Source organism: Gopherus flavomarginatus, chromosome 8 (assembly GCF_025201925.1).
Source record: "Gopherus flavomarginatus isolate rGopFla2 chromosome 8, rGopFla2.mat.asm, whole genome shotgun sequence".
In the NCBI taxonomy this organism is placed as follows: Eukaryota; Metazoa; Chordata; order Testudines; family Testudinidae; genus Gopherus; species Gopherus flavomarginatus.
Window position 1 is genome coordinate 109,754,872 of NC_066624.1, and position 19,208 is coordinate 109,774,079.

At 50.7% G+C, this 19,208-nt stretch overlaps 1 protein-coding gene across 1 annotated transcript; it reads left to right on the top strand.

Moving 5' to 3' along the window:
* The first annotated feature begins 479 nt into the window (after window positions 1–479).
* On the top strand, window positions 480–18,489 carry LOC127056223 (programmed cell death protein 1-like). Its single transcript, XM_050963739.1, has 6 exons — window positions 480–501; window positions 1,036–1,362; window positions 11,067–11,396; window positions 14,027–14,176; window positions 15,589–15,623; window positions 16,885–18,489. The coding sequence occupies exons 1-6, from the start codon at window positions 480–482 to the stop codon at window positions 17,074–17,076; spliced, it is 1,056 nt and encodes a 351-aa protein (XP_050819696.1). The 3' UTR covers window positions 17,077–18,489.
* The last annotated feature ends 719 nt before the right edge of the window (window positions 18,490–19,208 follow it).

The window sequence follows — 19,208 nt, forward strand, 5'->3', positions numbered from 1 at the left end:
CTAATCATCTGTCATTAGGTTTTTCTAAGGCCTCTCACACTGTGGTATCTAATTGTCCTCTAGCCCTCTTCCTTGCCAAACTGGCCTTAAGATTTTCTGTATACAGTTCCCTTGTGTGTGGGGGAAGCAACTTCTGGATATAACATTTATATTTAGTCCTCTTCATTTTAGACAGTTATAGTTTGGGAGATGGGATGGCAGAAAAATCTACCATCATCATCTTCTTCAAGCTCTTGAGCGTGGGCACAGCCTGGTACTCTTGTTGGCAGTCTCAGGTCATGAAGATCTCTCTCTCTCCCTGGATAACTCAGGGGATTGATAATGGCCTGTAGGCTGTAGGTCTTAATCCAGGCTAGGTGGGTGATGAATCAAAATGGCTGCCATCTAATGGCTGTTCAGCCTGCGGGAACTGAGTTTGGAGGCCTCACTCCAGTTCCCCGTTGACAAGTGTCCCCATCTCAAGCCATTGGCACGAGCTAATGCCCCAGTTGGGAATCTCAGGTGAGAAGCCAAGGAGCAAATGGAGACCGGGGGGTCCGAGAGACCCTTTCACCGCTAGAGGTGACCACTTAAGGGCAAAGGCTAAGAGGACCTGGTAGGGGCTTAGAGGAAGTGCGATGTCCTTGCTGTCTGGATAAACAGAGGAGTCCAGTGTCTGGGGCTGTCAGGCTGGGAGCTGTCACCAACTCTATAAAAAGTCAGAATAAATAATACAGAGATAAGCGCTCCCCCAGTCACAAGCAGAAAACGCAGAGCAGTTTGCCTGGCAGGAGCAACCTGTGAGTGACGTCAAGCGTGTGGCAAAGGAAATGCAACTCAGGGCCCCCTCCCCCTTCACTTGTGGTCTTGTGCCTCCGACCCCTAACGTTCTGCTGATGCCGCTTTCTCTTCTGTGCGGGTGAATGGCGCGTGGGAACCTGCTGAGGCTCCTGGGTGCAGAGAGGGGGAGCAGGGCTGGGCGCAGCTGCTGAGCTGTGTCGGAGAAGGAGGAGGGGAAAAATGGGGGCGGATGGCAAGGAGGGTTTCCCTCTCAAGCTGAGACGGGTACGTTTCATTTCCACTTCTGCTTCGGCTGCAGTCAGTGGACGGCTGCCGTGCAGCCTCCGGGGGAACAGTGCCGCTGGGACACGACGCACGAGGTGGCCTGGTCAGGACGCAAGCCCCCGGAGTGTCCTCCCGCCACGCAGCACAGGCATAGCAGCTTGTATCCTGATTGGTGCGTCGCACGTGCAGGGGAGGAAGCCGACCCCCAGAGAGCTCCTGGCCCCTCGAAGGCGACGCCAGGGACGATGCTCGTTATTGTGGTCGGCATCTGTGCGGTGCTGCTGACCTGCAGGCCAGTGCTGCTGCTTTCCCAGCTTGGTATGTATCTGGGCGGCGTGACACACTCATGGTGCTCCTGAACACAAAGGCGGTGCGGCTTATGCCTGGCGGGGAGCGTCTGCTAGGCTTAGAGCCGTGCGAGCAGTGGAAACAGCCCTGGCAGTGAGAAGACAGGAAAGCCAAATGCTGGACCTGAAATGCCCAGGCTGCCAGCATCCGGGAAGAGCCCCCAGGGTAGAAACAAATGCAAATGTTTGGCATGGATGTGGGGCCCCGATCCGGCCCCCATCACAGTTCAGTTTGAAAGGAGAAGCCTGAGAATAGTGGTAGGGGAAGCAAATAGTGGGAGAGGAGGCAATGGAATGGCTAGATGTGTTATAATATTAAAAGTTGGATTTGGCAAAACATTTTGGAGCTTCCCCCGTGCCCCTGCCCCTGCCCCTGAGTGCCCCCTTCATTCAGGGTCTGATCTCTGGGGTTCAGGCCCTTAATCCATTGTTGTTCAGAGGATCTTTTGAAAACGGAACATGGCACGGGTGGTACAGAGCATGGGGCTGAGAGTCAGGACACCTGGGATTCTGTGCCTGCTTTGCCCCTGACTTGATGTGTGGGCAGGCCATGTCCTCTTTCTGTGCCCTGGGAGGCCCATCAGTAAAAGGAGGTTAACGGGATGTACCCACATTTGTAAAGCTCTCTGAGATCCATAGGTGACGAGCCCAGTCAAAATGCCATGGGGAGAAAAATGAAACAAAAATCTGTGTGTGTGTAAGTGACTGGCACCTTGTGCTACGGGAACAATAAAGACTCTGGCCTGAAAGTCATTGTCTGGCTTTGAGGCCGAGCTAAGGAAAAAAGAAATCAAATAAAAGGCATGCGAAAGCACAGAAATCACATCTGGCAGAGCCAAAATGAACTCCAGTGGGTTCGAAATGTGGTAAAATGAGTTCTGGAAACGAGCACTTTCAGGATTTTGTTTTAGAACTAGTAAAAAAATAGCAGGGTCGGGTTATAAAGTCCTCTGCCTGCTGCATTCAGTGCAAACAGCTGCATTTTGTAAAAAAAAAAAAAAACCCAAATCTGCCTAATATTTTCTAAGTCAAATAAAATCCATCCACACAAATTAAAACACACTGACCAGTGCAAAACCCAAACAAACTCCTTTGCCTGCTTATTAATTATTATGATGATGTGTGTGTTACTGTAGCACTAGCTCACAGTCATGGCCCAGTATCCTGTCCCAGAGCGAAAGGATAGCCCTTGCCCCAAAGAGCCTACTATGGGAATCTGCAATGATTCCCCAGTTGTCTCTTCTTATTTGAATGTCCTTAGTCATTTATTCATAACCAGGGAATATGCCGCGTCACAGCAGACCAATTGTCCTTCTCATAAAGAAGCCTCATAACTTCTGTAAACTTCCTTGCCTGTCTGAAATTTCCATAAAAGCTGAGGGAATTGTGTGCTAGCATTCAGGATTTGACCCAGAAGGTTTTGATCTTCCGTGTTTAATAAAAGGGATTTGTATATTTATTCATCTCTGGGGCTTTCAAGGGGATTGTCAACTCGGATCACTGGCTCTTGTAATCTGTGAGAGAAATGCCCTGTTACTGCTTTTTCCTGGGAAATCAGAAAGACCATTAATTTAACATCTGTCTCTCAAGCTGTGTGAGTAAGGGACTCAAATCAAAAATCTGGATTTAGATCTGGATTTCAAACACTGCCATCTAGACAGGCTCAAGACCTGCTCTAATCTGGATAGAAAGATTTATTGGGGAAAGTGCCCGAGAAGTTTATTATCAGTAATTAATGACAATAATTGTGGGGTGGACTGGGAACCTCTTCCTCCTAATGAATCTAGCCCCATTGGCTTCAGTCAATGGAAGTAAAGGGTTCACAGTCTGGGCTTGTGTATATAAAGCCATTGCCTCCTCCAGTATTTTGACAATGATGCTCATAAGCAGTTAAAATACAATCATAAAATAGGTCATGTCAAATGTTAATTAATGGCTGGGTTAATGTTAATGTCCCTAGAGACATGCTGCAAATGGCTGCAGCCTGTACACTCCTGTAGCCTAAATATGAGCTCTGCCCACCAGTGTGTCCATCTGCAAGGCGGTGCCCATTCTGTTCTTGGCTCACTAGTGTTTATCAGCTGGGCATCCTTGCAGGAGTGCATGTCCCAGCTTTTGAACAGTCTCTGGGAGGAACCCCTTTAATGTGCCAGACCCCTCAAGGGGTCCCACTCTTCCTTCAGAGTTGGCCATGCTGCCTGACTGCTTCCTAAACTGAGGAACTCTGCTCAGGACTGCTCCCCTCCTCAGGGACTAGTTCACCTCACCTCGTGTTTGCAGTGACGCTCAAGCAGTGTAGGATTTGTTAGTCTCCTGGAACACAGCACTCAAAGTCCTTGGGTTAGCGCAAAGAAATAGAGGTGAAAGCGTTGTCCATTCTGGTCAAGCCAGAGCAATTCCCCAGCCAAGCTGTAGTGAGCTCCATTTCCAGGCTCTGTCTCTTTCTGACTTCTTTAGTCAGTCCCAGGAGAGAGTGTAAGGCTGCCTGCCATGACTTGAGAGCATGAGTATCAACCTCAGGGCAGACTGCCAGGAAGCAGGGCCCAAACCTCAAACTGGCTGTGAGCTCTATATTTAGATTTCACCAACCAAGTGCCAAGTATAAACTCCTCAGGCACCATAACAGCCTCAACATGGAATCACGGACGGTCCCCTTGGGTTCTCCGATCTGTCTCACCACCCAGGTGAATCTGCCTCTGTGATGGATGGTCCCTTACACCAAGAATCACAGCAACATTCAGGTTACTTTCTGACCCAAAGGACCTGTCACCAGGGCTGGGTCCAGGGTTTTTGCCGTGCCAAGCGGCGGAAAAAAAAAAGCCACTATTGCTATCGGTGGCAGCTCCACCGTGCTGCTTTCTTCTTCGGCGGCAGGTCCTTCCCTCTGAGAGGGACTTGCCACCGAAGAGCCCAACATGCCGCCCCTTCCCCTTGGCCGCCCCAAGCACCTGCTTGCTGAGCTGGTGCCTGGAGCCGGCCCTGCCAGTCACTTAGGCCAGGTGAATTGCACCTTAGATCTTACACCAAAGACAATCCCATAGTAAACTACGTACAGATTTATTAACTATGTAAAGGAAACAGGAGAGTTATTTACAAGGCTAAAGCAGGCAAACCTAGATACACAAATGGGTTATGATCTTAAGTTTCAAAAGATAGTAAAAGCAAGCTCTCTATGTCCTTTATGGCTACCCCAGACTAAGCACTGGGGATCTCTTGCTTGTGCCTAAAAACCTTGTCCCCCAGAGTCCAAGCAGCATGGAGATAGTCAGTTCCTTCTCTTTGGGGTTTTTCTCCCGCTCCTGCCATAAGTTCGGGGCTGCAAACTCAGCAGATGGGAGGAATTCCCCTGCATGACTCCTCGCCATGCAGGGTGTGGGGGGAAGAACAGGAGAACTGAGTCTTTTTCCCCTTTTTAATGATAACAGTTGGGCAGGGCATAACACCTTCTGTAGAGATCAGCACTTTGTACTAGTTCATGTCTCTTTCCTGTCTGGTGATTTACACAGCCTCAGAGGCTCACAACACAAATATTGCCTTATGTTATGGGGTGTGAATGGTATAAGTGAGATTAATGCAGGCAGTGCCTCACCAGCATTCAATAAAGTCGAAACACATTCTTATAATTCTTACACTTATTTTAACGCTTCTAACACACAGGGGAGCCTGATGGTTACAGCCCTGTACCTGTCAGGCATGGGGATCCTGGCATGAGCTGGCACCTGGTCTGCCAGCATCACAGAGAGCCAGAAACCAGCTCTTTATTCCCTGCCAGTCATCCCTCAGCCCTTTGTTCTCCAGGCCAGGCCATGCTGAGTTCACAGCCCTCGTGCATGGATGCCCAGCCGATAAACACTAGTGAGCCAAGACCAGAATGGGCACCTCTGTGCAGATGGGCACACGGGTGGATATCGCTCATATTTAGGGGACAGGAGCATCTGGGTCATTGATTGCTAGGTGTGAGTATGCTACCCATTGGGGTTTTCCATTGTCTTCTCGCATTTTCCATTGATCTGATTTGGTCTTGGCCAGTTCTTTGAATGAGCCATGCAGTTTGTTCAGGCAGCTAAGCGACACCTATGTCTCTTAGTCTGTCCTGAGATCCAGTTTAATTCTTTCCCCTTTGCTGGGTAGCAATGCCAAACATGGAGGAAACTGAGGCACACGGGCTTCATGTTACAAAAAATTCCCACTTTGTCACAGGGGAGCTCCCACAGAGATGGAGCCTTTCTCTGCTAGGCAGCCAGTTCAAGTCACAGGCTGGTCACTGTCCGCCAGCAGCTGGGTGACCTCAGGGAAAGGAGCTGGTGGTCTCAGTCCAGGGCCTTGCGGGCACGTCTGACACAGTTTCTGGCAGTCTCAGGGGAGTGGCTGAGGACTGCAGTTCCCTGGGAGGTTCAGCTCTTGCTCTGGGAGGTTCAGCTCTTGCTCTGATTCTTTGGGGCGATCCCTCCAGGGCTGAGGCACTTCAGATAGGTTATTAATGATCGCACGGGATGGGGGCAGATGGGGCCAGTTAACACTTTATATAAAATGATATTTTAAAATGATCGTGATGATTACGATTGGTGTCGCTGTGGTTGCTGTAATGCTTAGAAACACACAGTCAGAGAGATGTCCCCCTTCTGCTAGGCCCTACGCAAATATTCAGTGGAAATACAGCTCCTGCCCCAGACACTTCACTGCTGAGGCTAAGGGTACGTCTACACTATGGGATTATTCCGATTTTACATAAACCGGTTTTGTAAAACAGATTGTATGAAGTCGAGTGCACGCGGCCACACTAAGCACATTAATTCGGCGGTGTGCGTCCATGGTCCGAGGTTAGCATCCATTTCTGGAGCGTTGCAATGTGGGTAGCTATTCTGTAGCTATCCCATAGTTCCCGCAGTCTCCCCCACCCCTTGGAATTCTGGGTTGAGATCCCAGTGCCTGATGGGGCAAAAATCATTGTCACAGGTGATTCTGGGTAAATGTCGTCACTCATTCCTTCCTCCGGGAAAGCAACGGCAGACAATCATTTCGTGCCCTTTTTCCCTGGATTGCCCTGGCAGATGCCATAGCATGGCAACCATGGAGCCCGTTTTGCCTTTTGTCACTGTCACCGTATGTGTACTGGATGCCGCTGACAGAGGCGTTACTGCAGCGCTACACAGCAGCATTCATTTGCTTTTGCATGATAGCAGAGATGGTTGTTAGTCATTCTGTACCATCTGCTGCTATTGTAAATTAGCAATGAGATGATGGTTATCTGTCGTTCTGCACTGTCTGCTGCTATCATGGGTGCCCCTGGCTGAGGTTGACCGGGGGCGCAAAGGCAAAAATGGGAATGACTCCCTGAGTCAATCCCTCCTTTATGATATCTAAAAATAGAGTCAGTCCTGCCTAGAATATGGTGCAAGTGTACTAGAGAACCAGTGTATCAGACAGCACAGCTGCTCCGTGTCAGATCCTGCAGAAATGATGAGCTACATGCCATTCACGGGGGGTGCCCCTGCAACAACCCCACCGGTTGCTTCCCTCCTCCCCCAACCTTCCTGGGCTACCGTGGCAGTGTCCCCCCATTTGTGTCATGAAGTTATAAAGAATGCAGGAATAAGAAACAGTGACTTGTTAGTGAGATAAAATGAGGGGGAGGCAGCCTCCCGGTGCTCTGACAGTCCAGGCAGGACATTAAGTGGTGTGGGGGAGAGGAGCCCAGCATCCCGCTGCTATGATAGTCCAGGCAGCACAGAATCTTTTCTTTACACAGGAAAGGGAGGGGGCTGATGGAGCTCAGCCCCCAGTTGCTATGATGAGGACAGTTACCAGCTGTTCTGTACCATCTACTGGGAATGACCGGGAATCATTCCTATTTTTACCCAGGTGCCCCCAGCCGACCTCACCTGAGGCCAGCCAGGAGCACTCAGCAGCTATCAAGCATACTGTACTGTCTGCCACCGGGGTGGGGGGAAGAGGAACGGATACTGCTCTTTACTGCCGCAGCATCACGTCTACCAGCAGCATTCAGTACACATAGGGTGACATTAAAAAAAAGTCAAGAAACGATTTTTTTCCCTTTTCTTTCACTTGGGGGCGGCGGAGGGAGTAAATTGACAAGCTATACCCTGAACCATGCTGGACAATGTGTTTGAACCTACAGGCATTGGGAGCTCAGCCAAGAATGCAAATACTTTTCGGAGACTGCTGGGGACTGTGGGATAGCTGGAGTCCTCAGTATCCCCTCCCTCCCTCCATGAGCGTCCATTTGATTCTTTGGCTTTCCGTTATGCTTGTCACGTCGCACTGCGTAGCCTGGAGATTTTTTTCAAATGCTTTGGCATTTCATCTTCTGTAACGGAGCTCTGATAGAACAGATTTGTCTCCCCATACAGTGATCAGATCCAGTATCTCCCGTACGGTCCATGCTGGAGCTCTTTTTGGATTTGGGGCTGCATCGCCACCCATGCTGATCAGAGCTCCAGGCTGGGCAAACAGGAAATGAAATTCAAAAGTTTGCGGGGCTTTTCCTGTCTACCTGGCCAGTGCATCCGAGCTGAGATTGCTGTCCAGAGAGGTCACAGTGGTGCACTGTGGGATACCGCCCGGAGGCCAATACCGTCGATTTGCGGCCACACTAACCCTAATCCGATATGGTAATACCGATTTCAGAGCTACTCCCCTCGTCGGGGAGGAGAACAGAAACCAGTTTAAAGAGCCCTTTATATCAATATAAAGGGCCTCGTTGTGTGGACGGGTGCAGGGTTAAATCAGTTTAATGCTGCTAAAATCGGTTTAAACGCGTAGTGTAGACCAAGCCTAAGGCAAGAAGCAGTGGGTGGATGAGGCAAGCAAGGTGACAGGAATGGATACAGGCCAAGACTGGGGGCGGGGCGGGGGTAGAGGGGCCAGTGCAACTTTAAGAAGCAGGGCCAGTGCACCTGTGCTGGGTCAGTGCTGGCCCCAATGGGCTATAAGAGGAGGCCAGTGGGGCCCCTGGGTGAATCAGGGCACAGAGTCAGTCTGGAAAGGGGGCAGGGAGAGAACAGATGTGGGATACTCACTGGGTATAGGGAGAGATGCCAGAAGCGGGAAGATCCCTGGGAGTGACTACTAGGGCCCCCTGGGACTGGGGCGTGACGGTCCCGGTGCAAGAGAGACCTGGTGAGACAGAGGCAGCAGAAGAAAGGCTGGAGATGGGAGCTGCCAGAGACGGCGTGTTTGGGACCTGGGAGAAGGCAGGAGAGCAGCGGAGGAGGTGACTGTTGCTATCTCCAGGCTAGGGCGCTGGACCCCAAGGAACTGGGAGAGGGTCAGAGGGAGTGACGGATGTTCCCATTGGGAAGAGCAGGGTTGCAGTCTAATTAGGACTGGGGTGGCTGTCCCGGGCCAGAGGAAAAGACAAGGACTTACAGAGAGTCTGGACATGGTCCAAGGTGCTGGCCAGGGTTAGGTGGGCATTGAGGGATAAGATCTCTTGAGTTTTAAAGACGGCTTATACTGCGTATTGGAAATGGATAGTGATTGGGACCTGAGGTTATGGACTTATTTGCATCATGTTTTTTTAATGAACTGTCCCCAAGGAAGGGTATTATTGAGGCAAGAGAGCCTGGCGTAGAGCACTTGGGTTACCTGAGGGGGAAACTGAGGCACATATGCCTGACATGCTGTGGCCTGCTGCATGAGAGTTCTCTGCATCAGGCTGCTCAGTACTTGAAGATCAGGTGCCTTGAAGGTGTCTATAGTCGGGCACCTAAAATAACTATTCACTTTAGAAAGCTTTGGCCCTAAGGGGTCTGTGTGTATGATCTAGAGTCCACTGTCTGCCTCTCTACATCCTTGAATCATCACTTGACTCAGTCCTGTGGTGACGCCACAAGCCACGCTCTACCCTCAATCGTTGGGCCAGTCTGTGCAGCTGATGTCAATGGGAATGACCACGGGCTAAGCGCAGATATGCTAAGACCCAGAATTCAGAGGTTAGGGCATCAGTCTGTGGCTACAGAGTTGATTGTGTTATTACCCCTTCAACACCCAGCTAAGAGAAGAGGTGACAGAGAGTGAGAAATGAGGCAACACGAGTACCTTTCCAACTAGCCATGCAGGCTTCTCAGGGCAGGCAGGATAGCTTCACGCACCCTGATTTGAATCAGGAACACAGTCAGTTATGCCCCCACCCCGTAAATCGACTCTGCATCAGTTTCAGCTGCTGGCTTTCTGAGGCAAAATCAGCCACAGAAAGGATGACTAACCTGGTACAAAAATAGATCCTAATTTTCATATGAAACAGCTGGAAGTTCCTCTGCGGTCAAGTGGGTGTAACTGAGAGCTGAATCGGGTCCTGTATAAACATTTATTAGAACAGTTATTACCAAACGTTAGCTAGATATTTAGCACCAATACCAGACCCTTTGCTGTCAAGATCCCATTGATTTCAATGGAGTTAGGCCAGCAGGGCTTTGCGGTACATACAGATAAAGAGCTTCTACTTGGGAAGGTAGACACAACAAACAGTTAATACATACCTTTTAATTCTGGCAAATATCTGCAAAAGTGACTAGAGATTTTGAGGGCCTGGCGCGAGACACCCGAGTGAGCCCCACTCATCGGGAACTCTGCAGGACATGGAGCTCTCCGGGAAGTTTCCAAGCTCTCAGTGTCCAGAGGTTTTCAGAACAACCAGTTGCCAATGAGGTAGGGGAAGGTGAAGCCCTTGTTGACTCTGCGTGGGCCGCATACTGCTGACAAACAAGGGAAAGAACCTATGCTAAATGTTTTAGCTTTAAATTCTGGTCACTGCTCTGCACACACACCATGGAGGAGACAGAGCAGTAATCACCACTTAGATTCACTACACCTTTTTGTCTGATAATAATGAGTCAGTAATAAATTAACCAATTAATTACACATGTGCAGCACTTTTCATCTTCCCTAGGCTTTACAACACTCTTCTATCGGTCGGTCTCAAAGCCCTTTAAAAAAGAGGGATCGTTATTCACATTTTACAGGGGGGGAAACTGAGGCAAATGATTTGCCCAAGGTCACCCAACCCACCAGTGGCAGAGCCAGGAATGTAACCCAGCTCTTCTGAGTCCCAGTATAGTGCACTACCCACTGAATCACACTGCCTCTCTGTGCACCTTTGAGGTAGGAGGCTCAGTCATAGACTGAGAATGCAGCATCACCAGCAAGGACCACACAGAGCTTCCCAATCCCTGTGAGACAGGCACAACAGGGACAGGGGTTGAATTTCCTTTTGTCTAAGGGGAGCAATGTTTGCTGCCCTGGATCATACCCATGGTTAACGGTTCCTCAGGCTGTCAGAGAGCACATACATTGGGGCTGGATCCTCCCTCTGCTTTTAGTGGTGGGGAGATTGGGAAAGGCCAAAGATCAAAACACTCCAGGGCAGGGACTGCCTTTATTCTACTCATTTGTACAGCACCTTGCACGAGAGGGCCCTGATCCTTGACTGAAGCCTCTAGGGGCTCCCAGGCTATCAATCATTGTCTGTTCTGCGTTTGTAGGGCACCCAGCGCAGGGGGGCCTGGCTCAGCCCTAGGGCTGCTGGATGCGACGGTAATACAAAGAATAAATAAATAATAATGGTTGTGCAATGTGCCTGCGAGGCCCATCAGTGCATCGGCTCCTGCTGATCACAGTGTCCTGTTCTTTGTTTCTTTCCTTTCTCTGAAACAGTGACGTTTTCCCCGGAGAAGCTATCCGTGCCTGTGGGCGACACAGCCAGCTTCTTCTGCAGTATCTCCACGGCGAACTTCCCTCAGTCTGATTATAGTCTAAACTGGTACAAAAAGATCAATTCCACTCACACACAAAAAATTGCCGAGTTTAATGGGAATGAACATGAAAACCAAAAGAAATTCCTCCTTGTCAACCATACCTCTTCTGTTGAGATAAAGATTCAGCACCTAACCGAGAATGACAGTGGCGAGTACTTTTGCGGGCTGATCGCTTTCTCCTCGCCCAGTAAAGTGGTGGAAAGCAACGTGTCAAAGCTCACAGTTACAGGTTTGTTTCAAAGACAGTATAATAAACAAGCTTGTATGGGTGTCCGCCGCAGCCCTCTGCTGGAGGGGCTGAAGATTTGCTACAATGCTCTGTGGGTCTGTGGGCTGACTGATATTTCCAGTCTAGAATCCCCCCCGGATACCCTAAGGAGCTAGGTTAGACTGGGCGGTTCCCAGCTGCTCAAATCAATCAGCATCTCTGGCTGTGGAGTTCGCTTCTGCTGGTGGTCAGCCAGAGCCTTCGCTTGCTGCTCTGCAGGGCATATGTCGGGGCTCCTCTTTCCAACCAATGTATTATGGTAGCACCCCAAGGCACCACTCTGGGACCACGGCCCCCAGGGCTAGACACTAACATGTGATTTCCTGGCCCGAGTGAAAGTAGTAACAGTCTCTGGTGTGACGTTTACAAACCACAGGGCCACATTTCCAGCAGCTGACCTGAATCAAGGCCAAATCTACGCTGGGGCAGGCCCCACTGCGTTCCCTGCGGGTAACTGAAAGCAAGTTGCTGGGGGAGAGCTTGACCCACATCAGGCACCAGGTGCACAGTGACAGTGCTGCAGAAATAATAAACCGTGGCATTTTACCCGGCACTACTCACTTGGCCAGGGCTATTTTCTTATTTTACTGTCCTACCCCAGCTAATTATCTGCTGCCGCTGTAAGGACCTCTCCTCCATGGCCGCATATTTCCCGACACCACAGTCAGCAGGGAGGTGGAAGCCCTAGTCTGTAAGCATCTCTTGCCCTTCCGCTAAAGCCCAACTCCTTTAAGTTGCATGTTTTGGATGCTGAAGGCTCATGCCCCCGACAACCCTGATGTCTATATTTATGTAGCTGTACTAGAAAAGGGTATTGCAGGTGGAGTTTGAACTCCTGTAGATCTAAGATGCATGGGACAAGCAGGGACTATTATTATTATCTATTATGGAAGCACCAATGAGCCCCCATCATGGGCCAAGACTCCATGGTGCTAGGTGCTGCACAGACACAGATCAAAAAGCTGGTCCCTGCCCCACATAGCTCACCATGTAACATAGGTGCTGGAACTAGGGGTGTGGGGTGTGTGTGTGCAGCCCCCCTGCACCCCCTGCCTTCAAATGCTTTCCATTATATACAGGGTTTACAGTTTGGTTCAATATCTCTGAGCACCTCCACTGTACAAATTGTTCCAGCCCCCCCTGCCGTGTCAGAGTGCAATACCTTCACTCTAGAGCTGGATGAAACTTTTCAATCCCATTTTTTGGGGTCAAAAGTGGCCTTTTTAAGAAAGGAAAAATGTTGTGAAAAACCATTTTTGGTGATGGTTTTGATGGAAAACATAGAAACAGTCTTTGAAATGGTTATCGGCATTCTCTTGTTTGTCAAAACATGGGGGGACTTTTATGCTCACCTAAAGCATATTTGTCAGTAAACAACATCAGCGACCACTTGAGGAATCTTTTTGATTTGAAAACGTCATGAAAGTTTTTGCAAAAAAAAAAAAAAAAAAAGAGAGAGAGAGAGAGAGAGAGAAGAGGCCATTTGGAGCCTGTGAAATGGAAACATTTCAATTTGTTTTGTGAATTAAATCCCCCCCATCCCCAAATCTAGCAGCTGTAATTGCCTTAGTCCGTGTGACTATGTGCCCCTCTGGCAAACAACTCAAGTGACTCTGACAGCCTCCTACTTATACACAGCTAATGGGTTTACACCTGTATCTCCGAGGTCCCTCAATGGCTATTAGTCAAGATGGTCAGGGATGTAACCCCATGCTGTGGGTGTCCTAAGCCTCTGACTGCCAGAAGCTGGATGACAGGGGATGGATCACTTGATAATTGCTCTGTTCTGTTCATTCCATCTGAAGCACCTGGCATTGGCCACGGTCAGAAGACAGGATACTGGGCTAGATGGACCTTTGGTCTGACCCAGTGTGGCCGTTCTTATATTCTTATCTCAGCTGATACAGATGTGTGTTGGGTGCAGAGGTTCTGGGTTTAGCTGCTAATATTGACGGATGGTGCCTGTACATATGTGGCCACCAGTTCATTACACAGCCTTACATTGAGCCAGAGCCTCTTCCCACAGACCCTATTACCCCGAACCGCCGGATCGAATGGGGGAGGGGGCACTGTGTTATTTTGATACAACTGTTTCTCCTTGCCTTTGTTTTGCTCAAATGAAATAGAAGCTGGAGCTAAGCAGGGAGCCTGAACTGATTGGGTGGCGCTGTATAGATGAGAATCAGAGATCTAGGAAGACAGGATTGGAAGGGACACGCTGGGTCATTGAGTCCATTCCCCCGCTATCACAGGCAGTCCCGTCATATGACCCCACGGTGTGACGACAGCGCCAGTGCTAGGTCTGACAAACTGTGAAATTCACGTCTGTCCAGCGGGCTGGTGCTAGCCGGGAACACCAGTTAAGTCCTGCTTACACCACAGGTTGAAACTCAATGGGTGTAGGGCTCCCTTAAGAGCTGTTAACTCCAGCCACGGGGTGCAAGCGACACATCAGTGGTGCTGAGGCCGTGCCGTGGCCCCTCTGTGCGGAGGCAGAGTGGGCGGCTAGTCGTGCTGGAGGAGAGGACGTGGTTTGCTTTGTATTTTACAGAGACTGTAGCATTTCTTTTTTTTTATTTGCAATTCCCTAGAAGGAAGGCCCACTACTGTTCCCAACGTGACTGTTGACAACCCGGTGGACGACTTTAAAGTGCCAGTCACCATTGGCCTGATCATCGCTGGGGCTGTGCTGCTCGGGCTGATCACCTACGTGCTCTTCATCATCACACGCCGGACGGGAGGTGCGTCGTGGCAGGGCGCGTGCGGCCCTGACAGTCTGTAGCCCTTCCCCACTGGTGCCTCCATTGGAGGATAGCCAGGGCTAGCTGGAGAAAAAAGCGTGGGGGGCAGGAGGGGTGCTCAGGGACTGTGGTGAGCAGAGGCTGGTATAGACGGACCCAACAGGGCCACTGTGGATAGGAGGGCTAGCTCAGTCATTCTGCCTCCATCCCGAGAGGTGCTGAGTGCCATTGAGCTCGGCAGGCCGAACGATGAGGCCCTTCCGCGATGTTAACTCGGGTGAAATTCCCCCTGGCTCCACTGGGAGTGGACGGTGCTCAGTGCCTCCCAGGCTTGGGCCCCAAATCTCTGACATTCCCCCAACCCCACATTAGATTGGCTTGGCCCATTGTAGGGCCAGTGGAGGGACGGTACAAGGAGCCTTCCCCCTGCCTGGAGCCCCCGTGTAAAGGGCAGTTAGCCCGCAGCCCCGCAGGCCCATGCCCAGCTCCCTGATTGGGTTGGGTGGGGCCGTGGCCTATGGAGCTGGCTGTGTGGTCCCAAGGGTAGGTGTGGTGGGTGCCCTCCCAATGGAGTTGGGGTCGTGCCTCCCAGAGCTCCCCTCCATGCTTCCCATCCTCAGGCCTGGGCGTTAGTGAGCCCACGGTGGGCAGGGCTGTCTGACTGCAGGATCCCCAGCTGTTCGGCTCAGCCAGAGCCAGGCAAGGCTTGGCCGGTCCGTCGGCCCCACAGTCACTCAGTGTGGCGCTCTGTCCCCATCCAGCGGTGGCTGGACTCGATGAGCCTGCTGCAGCCGTGGCTAGCAGAGTGGGGGCGTATTCATTGTGCGGCAGGCAGAACACCAGCTGCTCGCTACCAGAAACTGAGGGTGCAGCGTGGCCAGGGGGACACCTGGCTGCTTCCCAGAGACCTGTGAGGAGATTCCAGTCCACCAGTCCCAGCAAAGCTCTTCCCGTCTGGATACCTGGGCTGGTGGCTGGGATCCAGGAGCTCAGCTCCCTCACTCACACTCATGGGATAAGAATCTGAATAGAGCATAATAGGGTCTGGGCCTATTCAACTGCTCATGATTGGAGCGTTGGAGTAGAAAAACAGGGCACAATTCTCCCCACAGTGGGCCTCTGCTCCAGAACGCGGGGTCCAGCCCCGCAGTCCGTGTGCTGGTGACTCTCCTGCTGGCTTTGAGGGGAGCTTTGGGGACCTATGTCTGGATCAGTGGATGCCGGCACACCCTCCAGTGGGATCTTGCTCGGGGAAGGGACCGGTGTGGGGTGGAGTCTGTGCAGCCCCAGAGTCATTTGCAGGGAGCTGCAATGTTGCGGGAAGCGGAGCTAATTCTGACGCCCACTCACCCTGTGATGTTTGCTGCAGCCCATCTCCTGTGCCTGGTCTAACCAAAGGTGTTACTTTGCAGGGCAGCAGAAACCACAACGTGAAAACGCACTCTTGGTAAGTTCCCCGTCGCTCACGTGCGGCTGCAGTGCTGTGGAGTGTTGCCAGGCAGGAAAGAACCTGGGCTTGTCAGGTCTTTGGTAGCAAGTGCCCAGATCCATGCCAGGGCCGCAGGCGGAACTGCACAATGTCACAGCTCCTCAGCCCAGTCCGAGTCCTTCAAGGGCCAGTGCCACCGGGAGAAACGAGAGAGAGAGAGAAAAGAAACAGAATGAAAGGCTCTTAGATGCAGCCAAAGTACTTTGGTTTGCAGCCAAAGTATCATTATTATCAATAATCGTAATGGATTGACTGCCTATTTATATGGCACCTTTTGTCCCCAAAGAGCCCCCAAGCGCTCTGAGCAGTGACACAAACGCTTCTGACACGGATCGCTAATGTGGTGTCAGAGTTCAACAGCCCCCTAGCACAGCGAAAAATATTGCACTGGAAACAGCCAGGGGAGAAAGCAATTCTCTGAGCTGGAGTTGGGCCAGGACAACTGGATTAACGTCCCTCCTTTTGATGAAAGGGCCATGGGTGTGTGGACCTTGATTGTATGTCAGGCCCCAAAGGTGGCACCCCCGGTGCATGATGTGTCCGACTGCCACGCTGGGGCACCTGGGCCAGCCTTGACGCACAGAGGAGTGCTCCCTATGAAATCACTAGCACTCCCTGTCCCTTGCAGACGTCCTGTCCAGTTACTAGCCAAGTCCAATCCTCTGAGTTTGTGAGAGCTGATGGGATTACAGGGCAAGGTGCTCTGACTGCGGCCATGCTGGTTTCATAGAATTGGTTGCTCTCTAGTAAAGCCTTATAGTGAGAGACTAAAGAAGCTCTGTCTATTTCGTTTATCCAAGAGGAGGTTAAGAGGTAACTTGATCACGGTCTGTAAGTACTTACTGAGCTGAAGCTGGACTAATTCAGAGCAGAAGCCAGGTGCATGTTTTTAATTCAGGGTCATTAACCACTGGAGCTGCCTACCTGGGGAGGTGGTGGATTCTCCATCTCATAGTGTCTGTAAATCAAGGCTTTTAAAAACATGCCCTCCTGCTCAAAGAGAAGTTCTGGACTTGAGGCAGGAATTACTGGTTGAGGTTCTATGGCTTGTGCTCTATGGGAGGTCAGAATGGACGGTCACAGTGGCCTTAAAAGGTCTGAATCTGTTAGTGTGCCTGCGTGTGCCGGTGTGTGCCTGCGTGTGGGGTACATAGAGAAGCCAGGTGTGTGTGGCTGTGATTCTTAGTAAAAATGCTCCCTTCTGTTGTTTGCGCGGCAGAAAGAACAGGTGACAACGTACACGGTGGATTATGGCGTGTTGGAATTCCAGCAGGATGAGCACACAGACGCTCCCGTGGAGAGTTACCCACCTGACAACACAGAATATGCTGTCATCGTGTTCCCTGAAGAGAAGCCGGTCACCCCAGAAAGGGGGAAGAAAAAGAAACACCAGAAGACCTGTCAAATCTGAGCGCAGCCCCGCTGATGGGTCAGGAGCCCAGTCGTGCTTCTCCTGTTTTGTTGTCTCTCTACAGCTTTCTCGGAGACTTTCGGGCAGGAAGGCCTGGTGGCAGCATCTGCACTAATTGTACACGCTGCGCCTGGTTGTATGCCAGCCCCGACTCTCCTTCTTCTCCGTATCAAACAGCCGCTCAAATGACTGACATTTTATGGCAGCCTTCCTCGGGGTCCTTCCCTCCTCCAGCAGGTTGCAAGCAATTGTTTGCTGCTAAGGAAGGCGTTCAGTCAGAAGACACTTGAGGGTCTGGACTAATGGACATGTGGTTTGAGCCCTGTGCTGCTGTGGTGGAGAGCCACATTCATTCCCGGTCCTTAGTTTCTTGCGCTGCAGGAGGCAGCATGATCCATCCCTTGGGGGTGGGGTCGGGGGGAAAGAGGTAGAGTCGTGTGTCACTCAGCAGTTACCCTATTGGCCGGTGATGCTGGGCTCCAAAGAGAAGCCTTGCCAGTCCTCCTCATTCATTAGGATGGTGATGGCAAAGCTGGGTCTAAAGGATGGGAGAGGGTAAACCGGTGGGAAAGGTTGGGATCTTTAGGGCTAGAAGGTGGATGCAGGGGCACCTGCTGGAAGATGCTACCACAGACCGTTAGAGCCCAGTTCTGCCTTGCTTACGGGCTAGGGATACAAGCTGCCATCTCACAGATAAACTAATGCAGCACTGATATTTCAGTCCTTGGGCTCCCCAGCCATGCCAAACGGAGCACAAACCTGCCTCTTTTGACTTCCTGCTGGGTTTGACCCTACTAAGAAATCTTAACATTGGGAGAAATTTGTGAATGCATGCCAGTGGCTGCAGTGTAAAGGGATACTATGAAACAGATTGCAGCTCTGATGGGTTCTAATTGCCACAAGAGCTGTAGCACCCAGCTGAAATCAGCGGGTCCTCTTGGGTGCAGTGGACAGGAGAAGGTTGCTCCTTCTGTACTGCACGAGGTAGGGGCTTCTCCTAGCTTTGTGTGAGAAGCTGCGTTGCAAGTAAGTGTGTATTTAAAAAGACTAATGGGAAATGTACTGTAATGTGTTTTTTTCCTTCTGTAGTGTCACATATTTGCACTTGAAATTTAAGAGCTCCGGGTAGATGGAGCCGGATTGAAACCAAATCAGGTGGAAATCCGACCCGTGCATGGGCGGAGGAGATGACAAGAACGCTGAGCAATTCTAGTGAGGCCCAGAGACTGTGAAGCTCTGACGCTCACTCTGGAGCACCTTACTTCTCGACCAGCCCTGCCAGAATCAATGGGGCTGTCGGAGCAGGAAGGTGTCGCTCCTGGGGTTCATGATCAACCTGAGGGCTTGATCCTGTTGAGTGGATGCTTTGCCCTTAGCTTCGGCAACAGGAGGATCAGGCCCCAGGAGTTTACACTGAAGTGGTTGAAGGTCTTTGTGAATAAAAAGAAGCTTTAACTTTATCTTCAGTTTTGTTTATTGCTTCTGGACTAATACAGGAACTCCTCACTTAACATTGTAGTTCTATTCCTGAAAAATGCGACTTTAAGCGAAACAATGTTAAGCGAATCTAATTTCTCCATAAGAATTAATGTAAATGAGGGGGTTAGGTTCCAGGGAATTTTTTTTTCACCAGACAAAAGAATATATATAACAATCATCATCACTATGTACCAGTAGTATATACTTATATACTATATATTACTGGTACACAGTGATGATGATTGTGAAGCTTGGTTGAGATGGAGGAGTCAGAGGGTGGGATATTTCCCAGGGAATGCTTTACTGCTAAATGAACTAGCAATTGACTGAGCCTTCAAGGGTTAAATCTCACACTCTATAAGGCAGCAGGAAAGGAGGGAGGGCAGACAGAGACACACACCCTGTGTGTGAGAGAAAAAACGAGCATTTCCCCTTTAAGTAGCTGACCCCAGGCTTAAGTACACTGCCTTGTTAATTAAATCAGCTTGCTGAGACCTCTTGAGACCGCAGCTATGTCGTGTGTCTCCCCTGCTCTATGGAAGATGGGGTAAGTGGGGTGCAGGAGCAGGGGCAGACACCCTGACATTAGCCCTCCTCTTCCCCCCTTCCCCTGTACGGCAAGCAGGAATCTCAGGGAGCAGCTCTAAGGCAGA